The sequence below is a fragment of the Eleutherodactylus coqui genome, chromosome 1, assembly GCF_035609145.1.
Source record: "Eleutherodactylus coqui strain aEleCoq1 chromosome 1, aEleCoq1.hap1, whole genome shotgun sequence".
In the NCBI taxonomy this organism is placed as follows: Eukaryota; Metazoa; Chordata; class Amphibia; order Anura; family Eleutherodactylidae; genus Eleutherodactylus; species Eleutherodactylus coqui.
The window spans coordinates 369,763,114-369,779,947 of NC_089837.1; the positions used below are offsets into that span (position 1 = coordinate 369,763,114).

Here is a 16,834-nt window from a genome sequence, read left to right on the forward strand (position 1 = left end):
ATATGCAATTACAGATGAGGTGTTATGTAATTAAAAGAACCCCACAGTCATTACAATAAAGAGGGAGCAGCAATGTTTAAGTTCTGTGACTTCTTCACAGTTTTTGCCTGCATAGTGAAACTCCTGTTAGGTGAGGAGCTACACTAGAGCGCCATTCACTTTAGTGGAGCTGTGTGGCAGTTCCCTGCAAAGTTAGGGAAAGGGGGGGTTACTATGTAGGAAAAAAGCTCAAGGGACTGCCGTCTCTTTGTACTATGATGTTTTAGGGTGGCTTCACACAAGCGTGTTTTTGTGCATACATAAGTGCGCACCCAAGTACGTGCAAAAACACGCATGAATGCAGGTCCGTGCATTGTTTTCAATGGAGCTGCGGCTGCTTGAAAACAATGGTCTGCCGGCACCCCTGCATTGTTTTTCAGGGAAGGGCTTTACATACAAGCCCTTACCTGAAAAACAAATATTTTAGTGTAATAAAATAAAAAAATAAAAAATAAACTTACCTGTCTGCCGCTGCTGTGTCCCCTGTGGGGATGAAGAACACATCTGCCGCATGCGTCTGTGACAGATACAGCAAAGGAATTCTTCAATTCTCTACCGCAGCTGTTACACATGACAGCTGCGGTAGAGGATTCTGCTGGCACCTCGTCAATTAATTTCAGGGAAGGGCTTTAAATATAAGCCCTTCCCTGAAAATACAGTTAAAGTGCTGTAAAAAACAAAAAAAAATACTCACCTTGCTTTCAGCTGCAGGGGCTTAGCAGCGTCTTCTCCTGCTGTCCCCTGCTCTGTGGTGCTGATCTATCAGCAGGCGGCTCTCACCTGTCATTCATTTGGCCTGCTAATAGATCAACACTACAGAGCAGGGGACAGCAGGAGAAGACGCGGCTGGGCCCCGGCAGCTGAAGCAAGGTGAGTATCTATTTTTTTTTTGTTTTTTGCAGCACTTTTACTGGATTTTCAAGCCCTTCCCTGAAATCAATGGACAGGGTGCCAGCAGAATCCTCTACCACAGCTGTCATGTGTGACAGCTGCGGTAGAGAATGGAAGAATTCCTCTGCTGGAACTGTCACAGATGTGGCAGATGTAGCAGCAGGGAATTCTGTTTACTAGTGGGGTTAAAGGAAATATCTGCTGCATGTGGCAGATGTGTTCTTCATCCCCGCAGGGGACACAGCAGCGTTTTTTTTTTTTTTTAAGTTATTTTTTTTACACTAAAATTTTTGTTTTTCAGGGAAGGGCTTGTATGTAAAGCCCTTCCCTGAAAAACAATGCAGGGATGCCGGCAGACCATTGTTTTCAATGAAGCCGCCGGCAGCAGCCGCAGCTCTATTGAAAACAATGCGTGTATTCACTATGGTGCACGTATGTCCTATCTTTGCAGGCACACACCTGTAAAGCATGGACATGTGCACACACCATAGTGAATGCATTGGGGCTAATAGACACGTGTTTTTGTGTGTGCGTATGCACACACAAAATACATGCTCGTCTAAAGCCACCCTAAGGGTGCTTTCAGTCAGGATGGAATATTTCGCAACAGCCTTGCAGAATATGCCACTCTGGTATTCCGCACTAAAATCTGCACAACTGCTAACAACTAATTTTGATGCGGAATTGCTGGCAAAATTTTGCCATTTTCAATTCCGCATCAAAATCCGCATATTAGCAATGCGGTTTTGGTGCTGAATATCCTGCAGGAGTGTATAATCTGCAACACTTTTGCTGAATATTCCGAGCTGTCTGAAAGGCCCCTTTGGGACTTTATGAGCTAGTAGAGTGGTATATTACATGCATATGAATCAAGTTCCACTGAATATCATTATTGCTATTAGTGTTGCAGTGCAGAATAATTATATGTTACAGAAAGATAAGAAGAATTTTACTTAAAACATTTTCTACAGAATAGTAGCATCCCTGTGAAGATACAAACTAACAGATCATAAAGCCCTTAATGTTATTTAACGTTAATTTTGATTTATGTTCAGATTTACCAGTCAAGATTATTTTTAAGGCATAATAGATGCATTTGTTGCACAGTTCTAAGTCTCTAGGGTGTTTCCATCAGTTGCAACTGGTCAAATTAACACAATTAAACAACATACTAATTGGAGTACAATCTATGTGGTATTTTTAATTACTTGTACCTCCTGTAAACTACATTTCTTGCTTTCGCTCTTTTCCCGGAAAAAAACCCTACGTGAAACCACCATAAAATATACAGAACTGATCATGTACTATTCAAGAGAGCTAAAACAGAGACATTTTTTCTGCGACTCATTTTATTACCCTACTTCTCCAAAAATAAGACAGGGTCTTATATTAATTTTGCTCTAAAAGATTCTACTTTTTTACATGTATAGCTGCCTGGACACTATTTAAATTGACTTTTTTAATTAACTGTTAGCAGGGCTTAATTTTGGAGTAGGGCTTATAATTCAAGCTTCCTCAAACATCCTGAAAAATCATCCTATATCCTAAAAAATCCTGCTAGTCCTTATTTTTGGAGTAGGTTTTATTTTCAGAGAAACAGGGTATGTGTTCCACCAACTAGAATGTTGTCTTGTTGCTAGCATTTAAGTAGGTTTACTAAGGGAGCTTCAGAGTAGCTAGAAAACCAAATGCTCAGAATTTCATACAAAATGCAGTAAAGACAAGTGAAAAGAACACATTCTCTCTGTTGCAAGTAGTAACCACCTTGCTTAATTGGCTGATATGTACTGTAAATTAACTGACTCGGATGCCAGCTACAGTAATAAAGAAGGCATCTGGGAGAACACTATAAGTATTGTTCACTGTACAAATCTTCTTGGTCCTATTTCATAAAATCTGTGGACATTTCAGCCAATATGCCAAAGGCTTTAAAGTACATCATAAGCTGCAAATACAAAACTCTTGCTGAACACCAGCCAAAAAAAAGAATTTGTTACTCGGTGGAGTTTAACATGCCATATGCTGCATCAAGACATCAATACATAATAAATCACTAGCTGAGAAAAAAAGAGGTGACCCAGTTTAGGACAATAAGCCCTACTGGCAAATTGTTCACTTTATGTTGCCATTCCAGGAGGTGATTTGAGGTACAAATGCACTTAACTACTTGCCATTTGTACATATTTCATAAGTGACAGAATGCAGAGTACATCACGGAACACTAAGGAGATTTATGTTAGAGTTGGATAGTCTATGCCGTAGCAACCTATGAGATATTCTCTTTGATCTTGCGTAGTCAAAAATTGCTGCTCTGCTAGTTCATTGCAGAGCATGGTTTAGTAAGCACTACTTCACTAAATACTGTATAGACAGGATATGAGTGATGGATTTTCTGTAGAGAGCTCAGGATTATGCACTCCAGTACAATATAGATAATTGTTAGAACTAATATTTTTCAGGAACCTCTTTCAGAGGAGTTATCTTCATTTTTTTTATAATCAATATATTTTTTTTGGATTTTCATCAGTTTCCTTTTTTAACAAAAACATAAATAAAAAACAAAACAAAAAGTGTTACAATCCCCCTCCCTTGAGTCTCTCTAGTAGGAGTTATCTTCAGTAGTATGGTGATCAAGTGCAAATCTTCTTAAATTCAATATTAAGAAAACATTAGGCCGCCTGTCCACGGGCGTAGCGTTAGAACGCTAAAGTCACCGCAATTTTCCACTCATGTACTTTGGGCTGCGCTTTACATAGTTATCCTATGGAAAGTGTTCATTGCGTTTGCCGTGTGCGGATTATCATCGCAGATAATGCAATGATATATCGCCCATGGACAGCAGGCCTGAAAAATATTATTTACTGTATTATACCACCTCACAGAGAAAATGCCACACCATGAAGAAACGAAAAGGAACTGAACGCACAGATATAGAATTAAGTTTGGAACACTCAATTTTTATTTCAAAAAATTACACATCTCCTGTGGCCCATAAACAAATGAATCAATAAGTAGTGGGACCACCATATCGGGCAATCACCAGATCATTTGATTAGCCTAAAACTGCATCAATTTGCATAACTTGCGAAACCAAATTGGAAGGAGTATAAGACTGGTTTTTTGCCTTCCTTTGGGTGGAAACAAGCTGAACTAGATGGATATTGTCCCCCTTCAGCCTAACATACTATGTTACTATGTTATTTTAAAAAAGTATACCAGAATATTATTGATCATATAAACACACACTAATATACTGAAAAACAAACAAAAGTATCACATATTACAGGCATGTGACACCCCCGTAGACAAGGTCAATAAACAGTCATATACTCATGTAAAGAGATGTAAGTAGTCCTGGAAGTAGTGGTCTGACAAAGTAGACTTGGAAAACACTTGGTGCACTGTGTGCCAGATTGCTTTGGAAGGTGCCGTATAGCTAATAAGACAGCATGGTGAGGCAGGTTTTAACATATAAAAGAGCTGTGCTCTTGCATGAAATCAGGTATTATACCGTATGTGAAAAATGGTAACATGAGTTATGGAGGAAATATGTTTTCTATCATCTACAGATTTTAAGTTATGGTCAGGTAGGTCTGCTTCACCTCATAGAACATATTATTGTGCTTCCCCCCAAAATAAGACACTGTCTTATATAAATGTTTGCCTCAAAAGAGGCGCAGTGTCTTATTTTAGGAGGTGTCTTATAATACTCAGCATCCGGCGTGCTGGTCTCCATCACTGCTGCAGGCTTCCGTGTTCTTCTGCACACCAACAGAGCAGGTTTTTTTTTGTAGCGGGGTTTGAATACCCCGCCTACAGCAAGCTAATGCTCTAATTGGTTAATTGAGTGCCACATCAGCCAGTGAGAGCCGGCGCTCTATTAACCAATCACAGGCATTCACTGACCCCCCCCCCCCCACCACCTGAAAATCAGGGTAGGGCTTATTATCGGGGTAAGGCTTTATATTGGGAAACAAACAGAAGTAAAATTGCCAGAACACTGACTTTGTGGAGAACATTTAATGTTAGATACAGATGTAGCAAACGCTGACTTAGCATTTAATGCAGCATGATAACTTACCTACAATGCACTACAATGCTGTTAATTTAATTAGCATAATGCATCAGTCATGCTAACGATTGACACATCTGTAACTTTAGTATAAGAATAGCCATCAGTGAAATAAATAAAATAACTCGTCTTAATCTTTTATAGCTATTTGTTAGTATATAAAGCTGAATACTTAGGGCGCCCACCCACTGGCGTTTGCGATTGTCGTGCGTGAAAAACGCCGCGTTTTCGCGGCGTTTTTCCCTGCGTTTTTCGCTGCGTTTTCGCGGCTTTTCCATTAATTTCCATTGACTTTCATGGGTGCATTAGGAGAAAAATAAGGACACATATGTAACTGACAGTTCCTATGTTAAAAAACGCAACGCAACGCAAAACGCCAGTGGACAGGAGTACATTCAATTCTAATGGCTCTGCAGGAAAAACGCAAAACGCAAAGAAAAAAAAATCGCCAGTGGGTGGGCGCCCTAAAAGTGAGGGTAACTAAGTATACATAGGTGACCACTGACCAGTCATTATCTGATCCAACCAATTATATTGTGATTTATTTAACTGTTAATGCTTATGTTTAGGCAATCCACCTACAGTGCATATTTCATTATAAAATCAATTTACGTTAATGGTTGTAAAAAAATTCATGATGAAAGATTACACATCTGAGGAAGATAGCAGTAACTTTGTCAAGGCAACCTTGCAAAACATTAATTTATAGACTCCTATTGAAGGACAGACACCTTTTGTCCAAATCCCGTGTCTGATAACTTAGCATTACTTTATGGGTAAAATTAATGGCTACTATTTGTCCATCTTTGCAACTAATATTTTTTTTTTACAATGCATCCAATCCTAAAAAAAAATAAGCAAATACAGATGCTAAGCATATCTATGCATCTCCATGGTAACAGACTGTAAACAAATGCTGCATAGTCTATTCCTGCAGTCAAACTCTCTTCCATCCCCAATTTCTTGCTTACATATCAAATTTATGTTAGAGAGACATAGTAGAAAGAAAGAAGAGAGTATGACTGCAGGATCAGACTACACAGTGTTGTTTGTAGTTTGTTACCATGGAGATGAGTAGGTCTGCATAGGAACTGTAGACACATAACGGTAGACTATATTTTTAGGATTTGCAATGTTGTTGGAGTTTTCCATTTTAGAAGGTGAGAAAAAGATTTAATGGTTTGTGAAGGTGGACCTAGCCTTTAAAGAGGACTTCTCACTTCCTCCAACAACTGCAGTTCTCTTTGTCCATTTTTAGTAGCTGCTACACTGTTCTTGACTTCTTTTTTTTTAAGTGGTATATGTGTTGTGCGTTACTGTATAGTGGCTTTCAATGAATAAAAGAGTTGAATTTGTATTGTTTGTTTGCTTTTTTTCAGTCACAGAACAAAGTCTTCAGGGTGGCCTCCACCCACTGGGACCTGGAACTTGTCTCAGGGACCACCTTATGGATGGGAGATGGCGACAAACAGAGATGGGAGAGACTTCTTCATCAGGTACAAGATATATTCTCTTATCTGTCCTACTTAATTGGTATTATTTCTATTAATGTAAGTGAACATTATTCTCTATAATAATATGGTGCTGGAGAAGCAGTAGTCATTAGATCCATATTACTACATATATTAACCATTTCCAATCCAATTTGTACTCTGGTTTTCCTAGGGGGCTTACTCATTTTCTGCTGTTACACAACAGCGCTATCTGCTGGCTAAAGCCAGTACTGCATGTGGTGACGCGTTGGATAGGCTCCGACAGCAGAGAGGCTGGCAATATACAGTAAGAGTACCCTGACGAGCTTCTTCCAACATCAAAGCAGTACAGTCTTAAATCATAATGTCTTCAGAGGTCAGACAGTGGATTGGAAAGGGTTAATCACACATAAATATGGAAATCAAAATGGGATTTAGGTCAGACCACTTGCAGCATGGGATGCACATTTTTTTGGGATATAACTATGTTGATATAAAAGGGTTTCCCAATTCTATAATTTTGATAGGTCCACAGTATCAGATTTGCAGGTCTGCCTCCTGGTAATAAAGTGAATAGAAGAAAGCTGCAGTACCATTCTGGGCCACTGCACAAGAGGTGGAGTTTTGTGTCTTCTGGCCTTCCACAGTTGCTAAACATCAGCTAATTGGCAGGGGTCGTGGATGTGGGCCCGTGCCAGTCTGATATTGATGATGTATCCTGAGGATAGGTCATCAATATTACACTATTGGAAAGTTCCTCTGAGCATACATCTTGTTAATAAAGTAAATATTAGCATACACATTATGTAACATTTATTAGTGGAACATAGCTACTTGTTTTGGCAGGAGTGATATTTCCATATTTATTATTTTGCATGGAATATTCCACACATTTTTGGTATTTGCAGGTCTTACAAAAATAGAGTAAATAACAGAGTAAACAATATGAATTATAAGGGAAAGGAGCAATTTGTTACTGAAACGTAACAAATGCATTATTATCACCGGGTGCACCTTGTAATAGAATTACTTCCAGCTACAGCCCATGGCTACATTCAGTGTTTAGGTGAGAATAGGACCTTTGCCTTGATAGACAGATAGCTTGCTGAAGCAAACCGCAGGGAGTTTACTTTTCTCCATCGGGAATGCAGTAACTTTTATACTAAGACAAAGTTAACCCTTATTTTAGCTGATAAACACAGTAATCTGATGTGTGGGGCTATATATGTATATTTAATACATAGAAATAAAGCCTGGACATACTAGATGTGTAGCTGCTCAGAGACTGGATGGTCAAGGGAGGTCACCACCATGTTTTGAAATTTCTGTACTTAATAATTTCATAATATATTTTTGTAAGAATCATGGTTTCTCTAATATTGACCTGAGAATTCCCTTTTTCTATAGGTACAAATTCTGGCAGCTTAGAGGTGCCACTAGGGAAAACTAACTTCCTAAAGACTGGGTTGGGGTGGTGCTGATAAAAGTGCCGTTGTGCAGAGTATTCTGCCATCGGTATTTCTTGGAGTCTTAATTATATTAAGTGGGTTCAGTTGATGTACAGGAAAATCAATTATAGATTCAAATAAATGATAATGTTACAACCCCCCTTTTTAAGACATATCATAGAGTAATTTGGGGGATCTAAAAATAGTTTTCAAATTCTTGCGTCAATTAGCCAGAAATTGGAGAGGCGGGGGGGGGGGGGGCGGGGAGCGTCGGGGGAGAGTGGGCGAAACGGAGGGGAGATCTCTTTCTCCCTCTCTCCCCCCCGCTCTCCGCCGCAACTCACCTGTCACCCGCACCGGCCCCCGAATCTTTAGAGATCATTTCAAAATCTGTTCACTATTTTATGCACTCAATATAACATGGATTTGGATAAAGAATTTTTAGGGGTTAAGTGGATCCACTGTGTATTCACCTATTTGGCACAATAATGGTATTGATGGTATGGATGGGGTAACAGTTATTTGTGAAGGGTAACTATCCAGAGTGGGAAAGTCCCAGGGAGCAGTTTGGTTTACCCAGAATTCTCTTTTTATTATCACATATATCCCAATTGCAACTTTCTTTCAAGTTATATGACACTGTCTAAATATTGAATCTTACTGGAAACAAGTATATGGTTTAATCAGCAATACATATTCATTAGAAGTCTCTCCAAATCCTATTAGTGTGTTCTTGGAAATCCAACAATATTTAAAGTGCTCAACTGAAGCTAGAAATGCAATTACCAGAATTCTTTTTGTGGCCAGATTATTAATAATAAGATTATGATTGTGTGATGAAGTCGCAGGTATCTGACAGCTCTTGAAGTTGATGAAACAGGTAATGGAGTATGAAAAAATGGTATATAAAGAGAAGTCAGAGTGAAAAATTGAAGAGGTTATGAGGGGGATGAGAGTGATGGGTTTTCCCTTTTTTTGGATTATCCATCATTTTGGTTTATTTTATATCAATGAATCCAATAAAAGGCTAAACAACTAACTGCTGAAATAACCTTATAGATTATAACTGATGTTTTAGGGTCTCAGAAACAAGACACCCTGTATTCGGATTTCATTGGTAGCATTTTGTAAAGCACAGAACCCTTGTGTTTCGAATATGTAAACTACTTTAGAAAGTGAAAATATGGGGTCCCATCTCCACTTTTTCTTATGATTTTTTTTGGGGGGGGGGGGGGAGATGAGAATAAAAATCACATAGAAAGGCCAATTTTAAAGCATTCCGTTCTAATTCTTTTTTCTCTTCTTTGTCTGAAGCTGACTTTGGACACCTTTTATTATTAGCAAATAGCCTATTAGTTTTTAGTGATCATATGACTTTTATGTGTAACGTTAAAAGGGTTGTCTCCAGCATGAATGGCATAAGGTCATTGAGGCTTCCTATGTGAGCAGAGTTGCTCTGTGACAGTGGCTCTCCTTCCGATAGACTCAATAGGTCCTTATATTACATAGATGGCCATTCAGCTAGATATGCACTAGATATTAGCCCTGCAACAGTCACCAAAAATTAGCTATGCCACGATACCAGGAGCATGACCCAGCTAATTGCATTCCAAAAGGATTTCTCTGAGTAGACAATCACATATAGAGCAGGGGTTACAGAGGTATTAAAAGTAGATATTCACTTGCTCTGTACACTGAAGCAGTAGGTAGAGGTGGGCGCAATAAAGGAAAGCCCCGGGGAGATGAAGGGAATTCTCGGGGCTTCCCTTCGTCTGTCTCCAGCAGCGCATATTTTCAGTACCTCACATTAGGTGTGTAAAAGTTGTCCATTAATATGATTTTCAGCAGCTATAGTTACAATTTTTTTCACGCAGCTAAGAGCTGCATGCATGCCACGCCCGTGTGAATGAGCCCTTATGGTGAAAAAGAAAAAAAACCGTTATGTTTTGTTTAAAGTGGAGATGAAAAAATTCCGAAGACCTCCACTTCATTAAATACAAAACTAGGCTGCATTCTTCAGGGGTCAATCCAACTCTGAGTCAAACTGTGGCAGAACTTCAGAGTAACCATAGCAATCTTTAAAATGTGCAGTAAATATACATACAGTATATCAATTTGCTAACAAGTAACAAATCACCATTGATAGTATGCTATAATGTAACTCTCCTGCAGATTCAAAACATATTGTAACATAAATGTAAAAATTGCTAAAAACAATGGAAAAGTGCCATGTAGACATTTGATCTAGGGCCGGTTGCACAAATATTACCAATAATGGATCTGCGATCAATAAGAAGTGATCTCCGTTCAGGTAGTAAAACATTGCGCCAATGCGGTTTAGCCCAAATTCAGGTTTCAAATTTCTGATCAATTTTGGGGAATCAAAATAGTTGATTTAAAGGGATTCTATCACCAGCATCTTAAACTGGCCCCACAACGCTCCCTGCCACATGACACACACATTTTTAACAAAACAAGCAAATAAAGCATTTTAGTAAAAACTCATATTCATAACTTTCCACCATGTATGCAAATTGGCCCACGCCAAGCCACGGAGGTCTAAGTCCTACGTCATGCTGTCTGGCCTTTCCCTCCCCCTCCATCGCTGTGTCATCTCCCTCTGCTGCTGAAGTCAGCACATTCATCAGTGAAATTCTGTACTTGCACTGTATGGCTCTCTGATCCTGGCTATGGATATGCATACTGAAGTAGAGGTGTCTGCATCTCGACTAAGTAATGTGCATGCGCTGAAACCTGAGCCTTGCAAAGCATCGTGGGAAGTTTTGGAGCTCATTTATTTTTAAGATAGCCATAGATCTCAGATGAACTTGACGAAACCCACTGATCATCTAATGTGTATGGGGGTATCGCTACTCTCTCTCCAATTGCAGATTTTACGGGAAAGATGGATTGGGCATGTTGAAATTCAACATGCCTGATCCTTTGTTCTCATGGAGCTAAGCTGCCATCAGAGGTGTTTAGTAGTGGCTTATTCACCTCTCCCCATTGAGAACAAATTCACACTCAGTTGAGCAGAAATGGACAGGAGTAATCCTCCACATTTAGCTTTTCTCGTGACAATTTTAACATCAGACTCATTTTAGTGAATGATCTACTTCATATCATTGGATAGCTCCTTAATCTTAAATTACCTTTTACCTAATTCTTCCCCTAAGTCTAAGGGTGGCTTCACACGAGCATGTTTTTGTGCGTACATAGGTGCATACATACATGTGCTCCTATGTACGTGCAAAAACACGCATGTATGCAGGTCCGTGCATTGCCTTCAATGGAGCTGCCAGCGGCTCCATTGAAGGCAATGGTCTGCTGGCACCCCTGAATTCTTTTTCAGGGAAGGGCTTTACATATAAGCCCTTTTTCTGAAAAACAAGAATTTTAGTGTAAAAAAAAATTCCTGAATTCCTGAATGGGTGAGTGCTGCCTTTGATTGGCTAAGCACAGGGACCAATCAGAGGCAGCTCTCAGCTGTCATTCAATACCTGAGAGCTGCCTGTGATTGGTCACAGTGCTCAGCCAATCAGAGGCATCCTATTCAGCAGGCAGGAATTTAAATCCCCGCCTGCTGAATACTCCTCACAGCACTGCAGGAGAAGAGTCGGCTGGATGTGGCTAAGCCCTGGCAGCTGAAGAAAGGTGAGTATTTTTTATTTTTTATTTTTATCACCATTTTTTCTTGTTTTTCAGGGAAGGGTTTATGCTTAAAGCCCTTCCCTAAAAAACAATTACAGAATGCCGGCAGCTGGATCCCATACCGCAGCTGTCATCTGTGATAGGTGTGGTAGAGAATTCTTTATTCCCCGCATGGATGAAGAATTCCTTTGCTGCATCTGTCACAGATGTGGCAGGTGCAGCAGGGAATTCTTTTTCTTCACAGGGATGACAGAAACATATACCGCATGTGGCAGATGTGTTCTTCATCCCTGCGGGGACATGGCAGCGGTGGACAGGTATTTTTTTTTACACTAAAATTCATGTTTTTCAGGAAAGGGCTTACATGTAAAGCCCTTCCCTGAAAAACAATTCAGGGGTGCCGGCAGAGCATTGTCTTCAATGGAGCCGCCAGCAGCAGCCGTGGCCCCATTGAAAACAATGCGTGCATTCCCTATGGTGCACGCAGGTCCTATCTTTACAGGCCCGTACCTGTAAAACACGGACATGTGAACACACCATAGTGAATGCATTGGTTCTAATAGGAACGTGTTTTTGTGCGCGCATATGCACGCACAAAAACACACTCGTGTGAAGCCACCCTAAGACATCAAAGAGCAAAAATAATTCTATATCTGGTATAGGCTTCAATTTAGTTGTCATGTGTTTGTGAAAGCATATATGCATGTGAAAACACTATCCTATAGAATAAAAGTTCAGAAAACAAAGAGTGATTTTTATAAAGACATTACAATACTTACTGTATTTTGATCTGGTGTTACAGCAAGTATTTTAGAACAAAGCTGCATTCACAATTCATTTGGCTGCAGAGATGAACTCTTCCAACACTTATTGCTGACTCAACGTCAGTACAAGACTTTCTCTAATGATTTGGATTCTGGGAAGTGTCATCTTTACACCAGGCGCTGTACAGTAATCTGATATAGGAAAAACTATCTGTCATACTGCGTTATAGGAGCTCAGCTAAACTACTAAGTAACTGTCTGCTGACACTGAATGGAACTCTGGGCTCTAATACAGACTGTCAGTCATGATCAATACAAGATGAATAGTCTATAATGATGAGTAATGGAATGCATTTACAAAGTTACTAGATTATTTAGATTCTTTATGTAAATTAATTCTATGTTTATACATATATTTAGAGAAATGGCGTTCAGTGGTGGACATACTGTATAATATATCAAAGTATCATAGACTAATACAAAAATAGGTACTTTAGGATGCAAAGGGTGAACTACACAGCAATTTTACGACAATCCCGAGTAAAATCTCTATGTAAGATAGATGGATTTTGGTGTGAATTGGCCCATGGCTTAATTTTACGCCCCGTGTGAAATCCTCCATAGGGTGTATTTACACAATTCATTTTCATAGGGGATTTCTGTGGTTTGTGAGATGCGCAGAAATTGCTTGTGAATATAACCATTATTTTAAATCGTTTTATTTACATGGGCGTTCTTTTTTTCGCAGCAGTGCCGCAAGATAAAAAGATCACAGCATTTCCAATGAGAGCACAAAAAAAAATTGTGTCACAAACACATGTGAATGTGAGTTTTTTGCGAGTACGATGCGATTTTACTATTGAACCAACATAAGTTTTTCACTCACTTAAAAAATGCACAAGGGAATCACATGTGCAGTCAAGTGATGCATGTGTCTCCAAAACACATTGCACTCAGACCGATATCACACTCGCCCATGTAAATAGGGCCTTACGTGATATTTCAAAAAAGCAGGGTTTTTTATAGTGATTACAAATAACTGCCCTTCACATCTGGAGATTCATTTCAATTATAAACAGCAGTACTTGCAATGGTCAACATTAGTTACTGTTGCATATTAAAGGGGTTGTCCCGCGCCGAAACGTTTTTTTTTCTTTTTTTAACCCCCCCGTTCGGCGCGAGACAACCCCGATGCAGGGGTTAAAAAAACAAACCGGAGAGTGCTTACCTGAATCCCGGCGGTCCGGCGTCTTCATACTCACCTGCTGAAGATGGCCGCCGGGGTCTGCTCCCTCCGTGGACCGCAGCTCTTCTGTGCGGTCCATTGCCGATTCCAGCCTCCTGATTGGCTGGAATCGGCACGTGACGGGGCGGAGCTACACGGAGGCGGCATTCTGCACGAGCGGCCCCATTGAAGACAGCAGAGGACCCGGACTGCGCAAGCGCGGCTAATTTGGCCATCGGAGGCCGAAAATTAGTCGGCACCATGGAGACGAGGACGCCAGCAACGGAGCAGGTAAGTATAAAACTTTTGATAACTTCTGTATGGCTCATAATTAATGCACAATGTACATTACAAAGTGCATTAATATGGCCATACAGAAGTGTATAACCCCACTTGCTGCCGCGGGACAACCCCTTTAAGTTTTTTCTATTATTAAATGGAATCTGTTACTATTGAAGACTACCCTCAGCTACTATAATATGTGGATATCTGAAGAGACACAGATTCTAAGGACGTACAGCAATTCATATCACTGAACTTACTTTCACTCCCTGACAGAAAGCCTTTGTGTGCTAATAAACATGTAAGGGTCCTGCTGTATTATTTCTCTGAGTTTAGGAATCCTGGGGATGCATCGACACGCAGAGCATGGCCCATTTTCTGGATTATTGTCAAGAAGTAAAAGGGAATTCAGAGTTAGGAATTACATCCTTGGAATCTGGTGTTTCAATAACATTTTTGATTAAGTTCGACTCAAAAATTTTAAAAAAGTGAGCTTTTATACACTAAGAGAAGCCAGAGAGTTCCTAAATGGATCAATATCCTCAAAAAAATCACAAAAGGTGATAAAATTTAAATTAAGGGGAAGAAATTATAAAATAAAAGTTTTTCATGGGCTAAAGAAGCATGTCCATTTTTATAATGTATGAATATCAAAATTGATTAAATTGACAGTATTGCATCATTTAAAGGGAATGTGTTAAGTCCCCTGACATGTCTGTTTTAGTATATACATATATTTCCCATGAAATAACCATTCTGGAACATGTTTTTTAGAACTCTGCATTTTGCAATTTCTCTATTATAGACAACTGGGTGACAGCATTCCTTTTGTCAAAGGCATGCTTCCTTACACAGCCTAGCATTGTCAGAATTGATTGGACAATGTCAGACTGTATAGGGACACCCCTCGACTGGTAACAGGAGTGAACCTGCCTTGCTAGAGTTTTTCACCTTACTTTTTTTTTTAGGTCTATGGTACTTTATGAGACATTAACTTTTTATGAAGTTTCAAAATTTATAAGTAAAACATGAATATAGTGTTGATCAGACTTTACTGTACAAAAGAGATCTACAAAGTATAACTTGGGCACTTAGAATAGTTGGCCTTCAGAACAAATTGTTTGGGAGATGTTGCTTTTTTCCTTACACCTTTAGAGTTTTCATGTTTTATTTATTTCATACAGACATTGCTTTGTGTATTAAAAATTGATAAGAGCTTGGGGAAATGATCAAATGCTTGCTTGTGTTTTGGGAAATTTTCTATAAGCATGGTACGGTGTATGGCCAACTGTACACGGCCGGGTTGAGCCCTCAGCGGGTCCCGACCCTGTGCCCAGCCGCATCCGCAAGCCATTGGACATGTGCAGTACAGTTTGTTTTTCTTTTATTTTCCCACGTCGTCTCTAGGCGATGATGCAGAATCCACGAGCTTTCCGCAATGGCATTGCAGAAGGGCCAGGTCAATGGAAGCCGTGCATGTGGAATCTGTACAGAAATTGATTTCCACTCATGTGGAGGAAAGCGCGCTTTGCCATAGCATGCTATTGGGGCGGTATTTGCTGCGGAATCCGGAGGTGGACGTCCGCTCTGGATTCTGCAATGCAAATCACCCGTGTGCAGCTGGCCTACGTTCACTATCTTTCAGTATAAACTACATTCATATTGGTACAAACAAAAACACTTACAAGCTCTTCACTCTGCATTGTTGCCAGCAGTCTGCAAAGAGGATGGGATTTGTGCAAATTTATTCCAAAATCAGCTGTTTGTGGTTACTCCAGGGCATCTGTGGGGCAGTTCCAGGATGAACTTAAAGTGAACCTGCCACTAAGTTCTTGCAGCCGGAACCACAGCAGCATTAACCTTGGACAGATATGCCCATTCAGTCTATATATGTTTTCCAGAAGTATGAAACAGACCTCTGAGTGATCAAGAGATCATCAAGACTCACAGCTCTCTCCCTATACATAAGCAGTCTTGATGCTGTGGGCAGGTAGAACCTGGAACAGCCTGCCTTTTCGACACCAGAGCTGCAAGAGCTCCAAGTCAAACTTTGAATTAAGTTTTGCATTTCAGAATCAAACATACTTATGCCGGATGGGCATGTCTCTCCCGAGTTCATGCTGCACGTGGTTCGGGTTCCCTTTTAATACCCTAGATTATTTTTACAACTATGCATTCTGTATAGAGATGAGCGAACGTACTCGTTTAGGGCTATTTCGCAATCGAGCATCGCTTTTTTCGAGTAACTGCCTACTCGGGCGAAAAGATTCGGGGGGCGCCAGGGGGGAGCGGGGGGTTGCAGAGGGGAGTGGGGGGGGGGGAGAGAGAGAGAGCTCTCCCCTGTTCCCCACTGCTACCCCCCGCTCCACCACACCGCCCCCCGAATCTTTTCACCCGAATAGGCAGTTACTCGAAAAAAGCGATGCTCGATTGCGAAATAGCCCTAAACGAGTACGTTCGCTCATCTCTAATGGTGTTGTATAAGTCCTGCTATACAAGGTAATTGTAAGGGAACACAGTTTATTTAGTGAGAACGTTAACATTGGCCAATGCGTGAATTCTTAATACCAATGCATTAATGTCTTGCAAATACTGATCATTCTAATTTAATTTTAAATGTTAGCTTTTCATTAAGACATCAGAATCCTATGGAGCTAGATATAAAACCTGACCACTTGAATCCATACCTTGCACACTAGATTAGAGCATGGATTGTTGTCACTTCTACTACTACTAGGATCTAATAATAGATACCTGGATATGGAGATCAGCTGATACATTGTAGAAGAAAGAAACCCTTTAACTACAAGTATTATAATTTACTGTTATGTTGGTTTCTCCATAACCGTTTCAAAATTAGATATTTCCAGAACTGAACAATATTTCTTTTTCAATTTTAAGAATAACTGTCATAACAACCTAATGTCAAAATGTTCTATTAACAGTGACATTAAACATGAGTAAATCTCATATTTGCTCCAGTATTCTCG

General features: G+C 39.9%; 1 protein-coding gene across 1 annotated transcript in view; it reads left to right on the top strand.

Moving 5' to 3' along the window:
* FRMPD4 (FERM and PDZ domain containing 4) overlaps positions 1-16,834 on the top strand; it is a 454,050-nt gene that overhangs the window by 207,417 nt on the left and 229,799 nt on the right. The window contains exon 3 of the mRNA XM_066578028.1: positions 6,382-6,498. Coding sequence (XP_066434125.1) covers positions 6,382-6,498 — 117 coding nt within the window. The remainder of the gene's footprint in view (positions 1-6,381; positions 6,499-16,834) is intronic.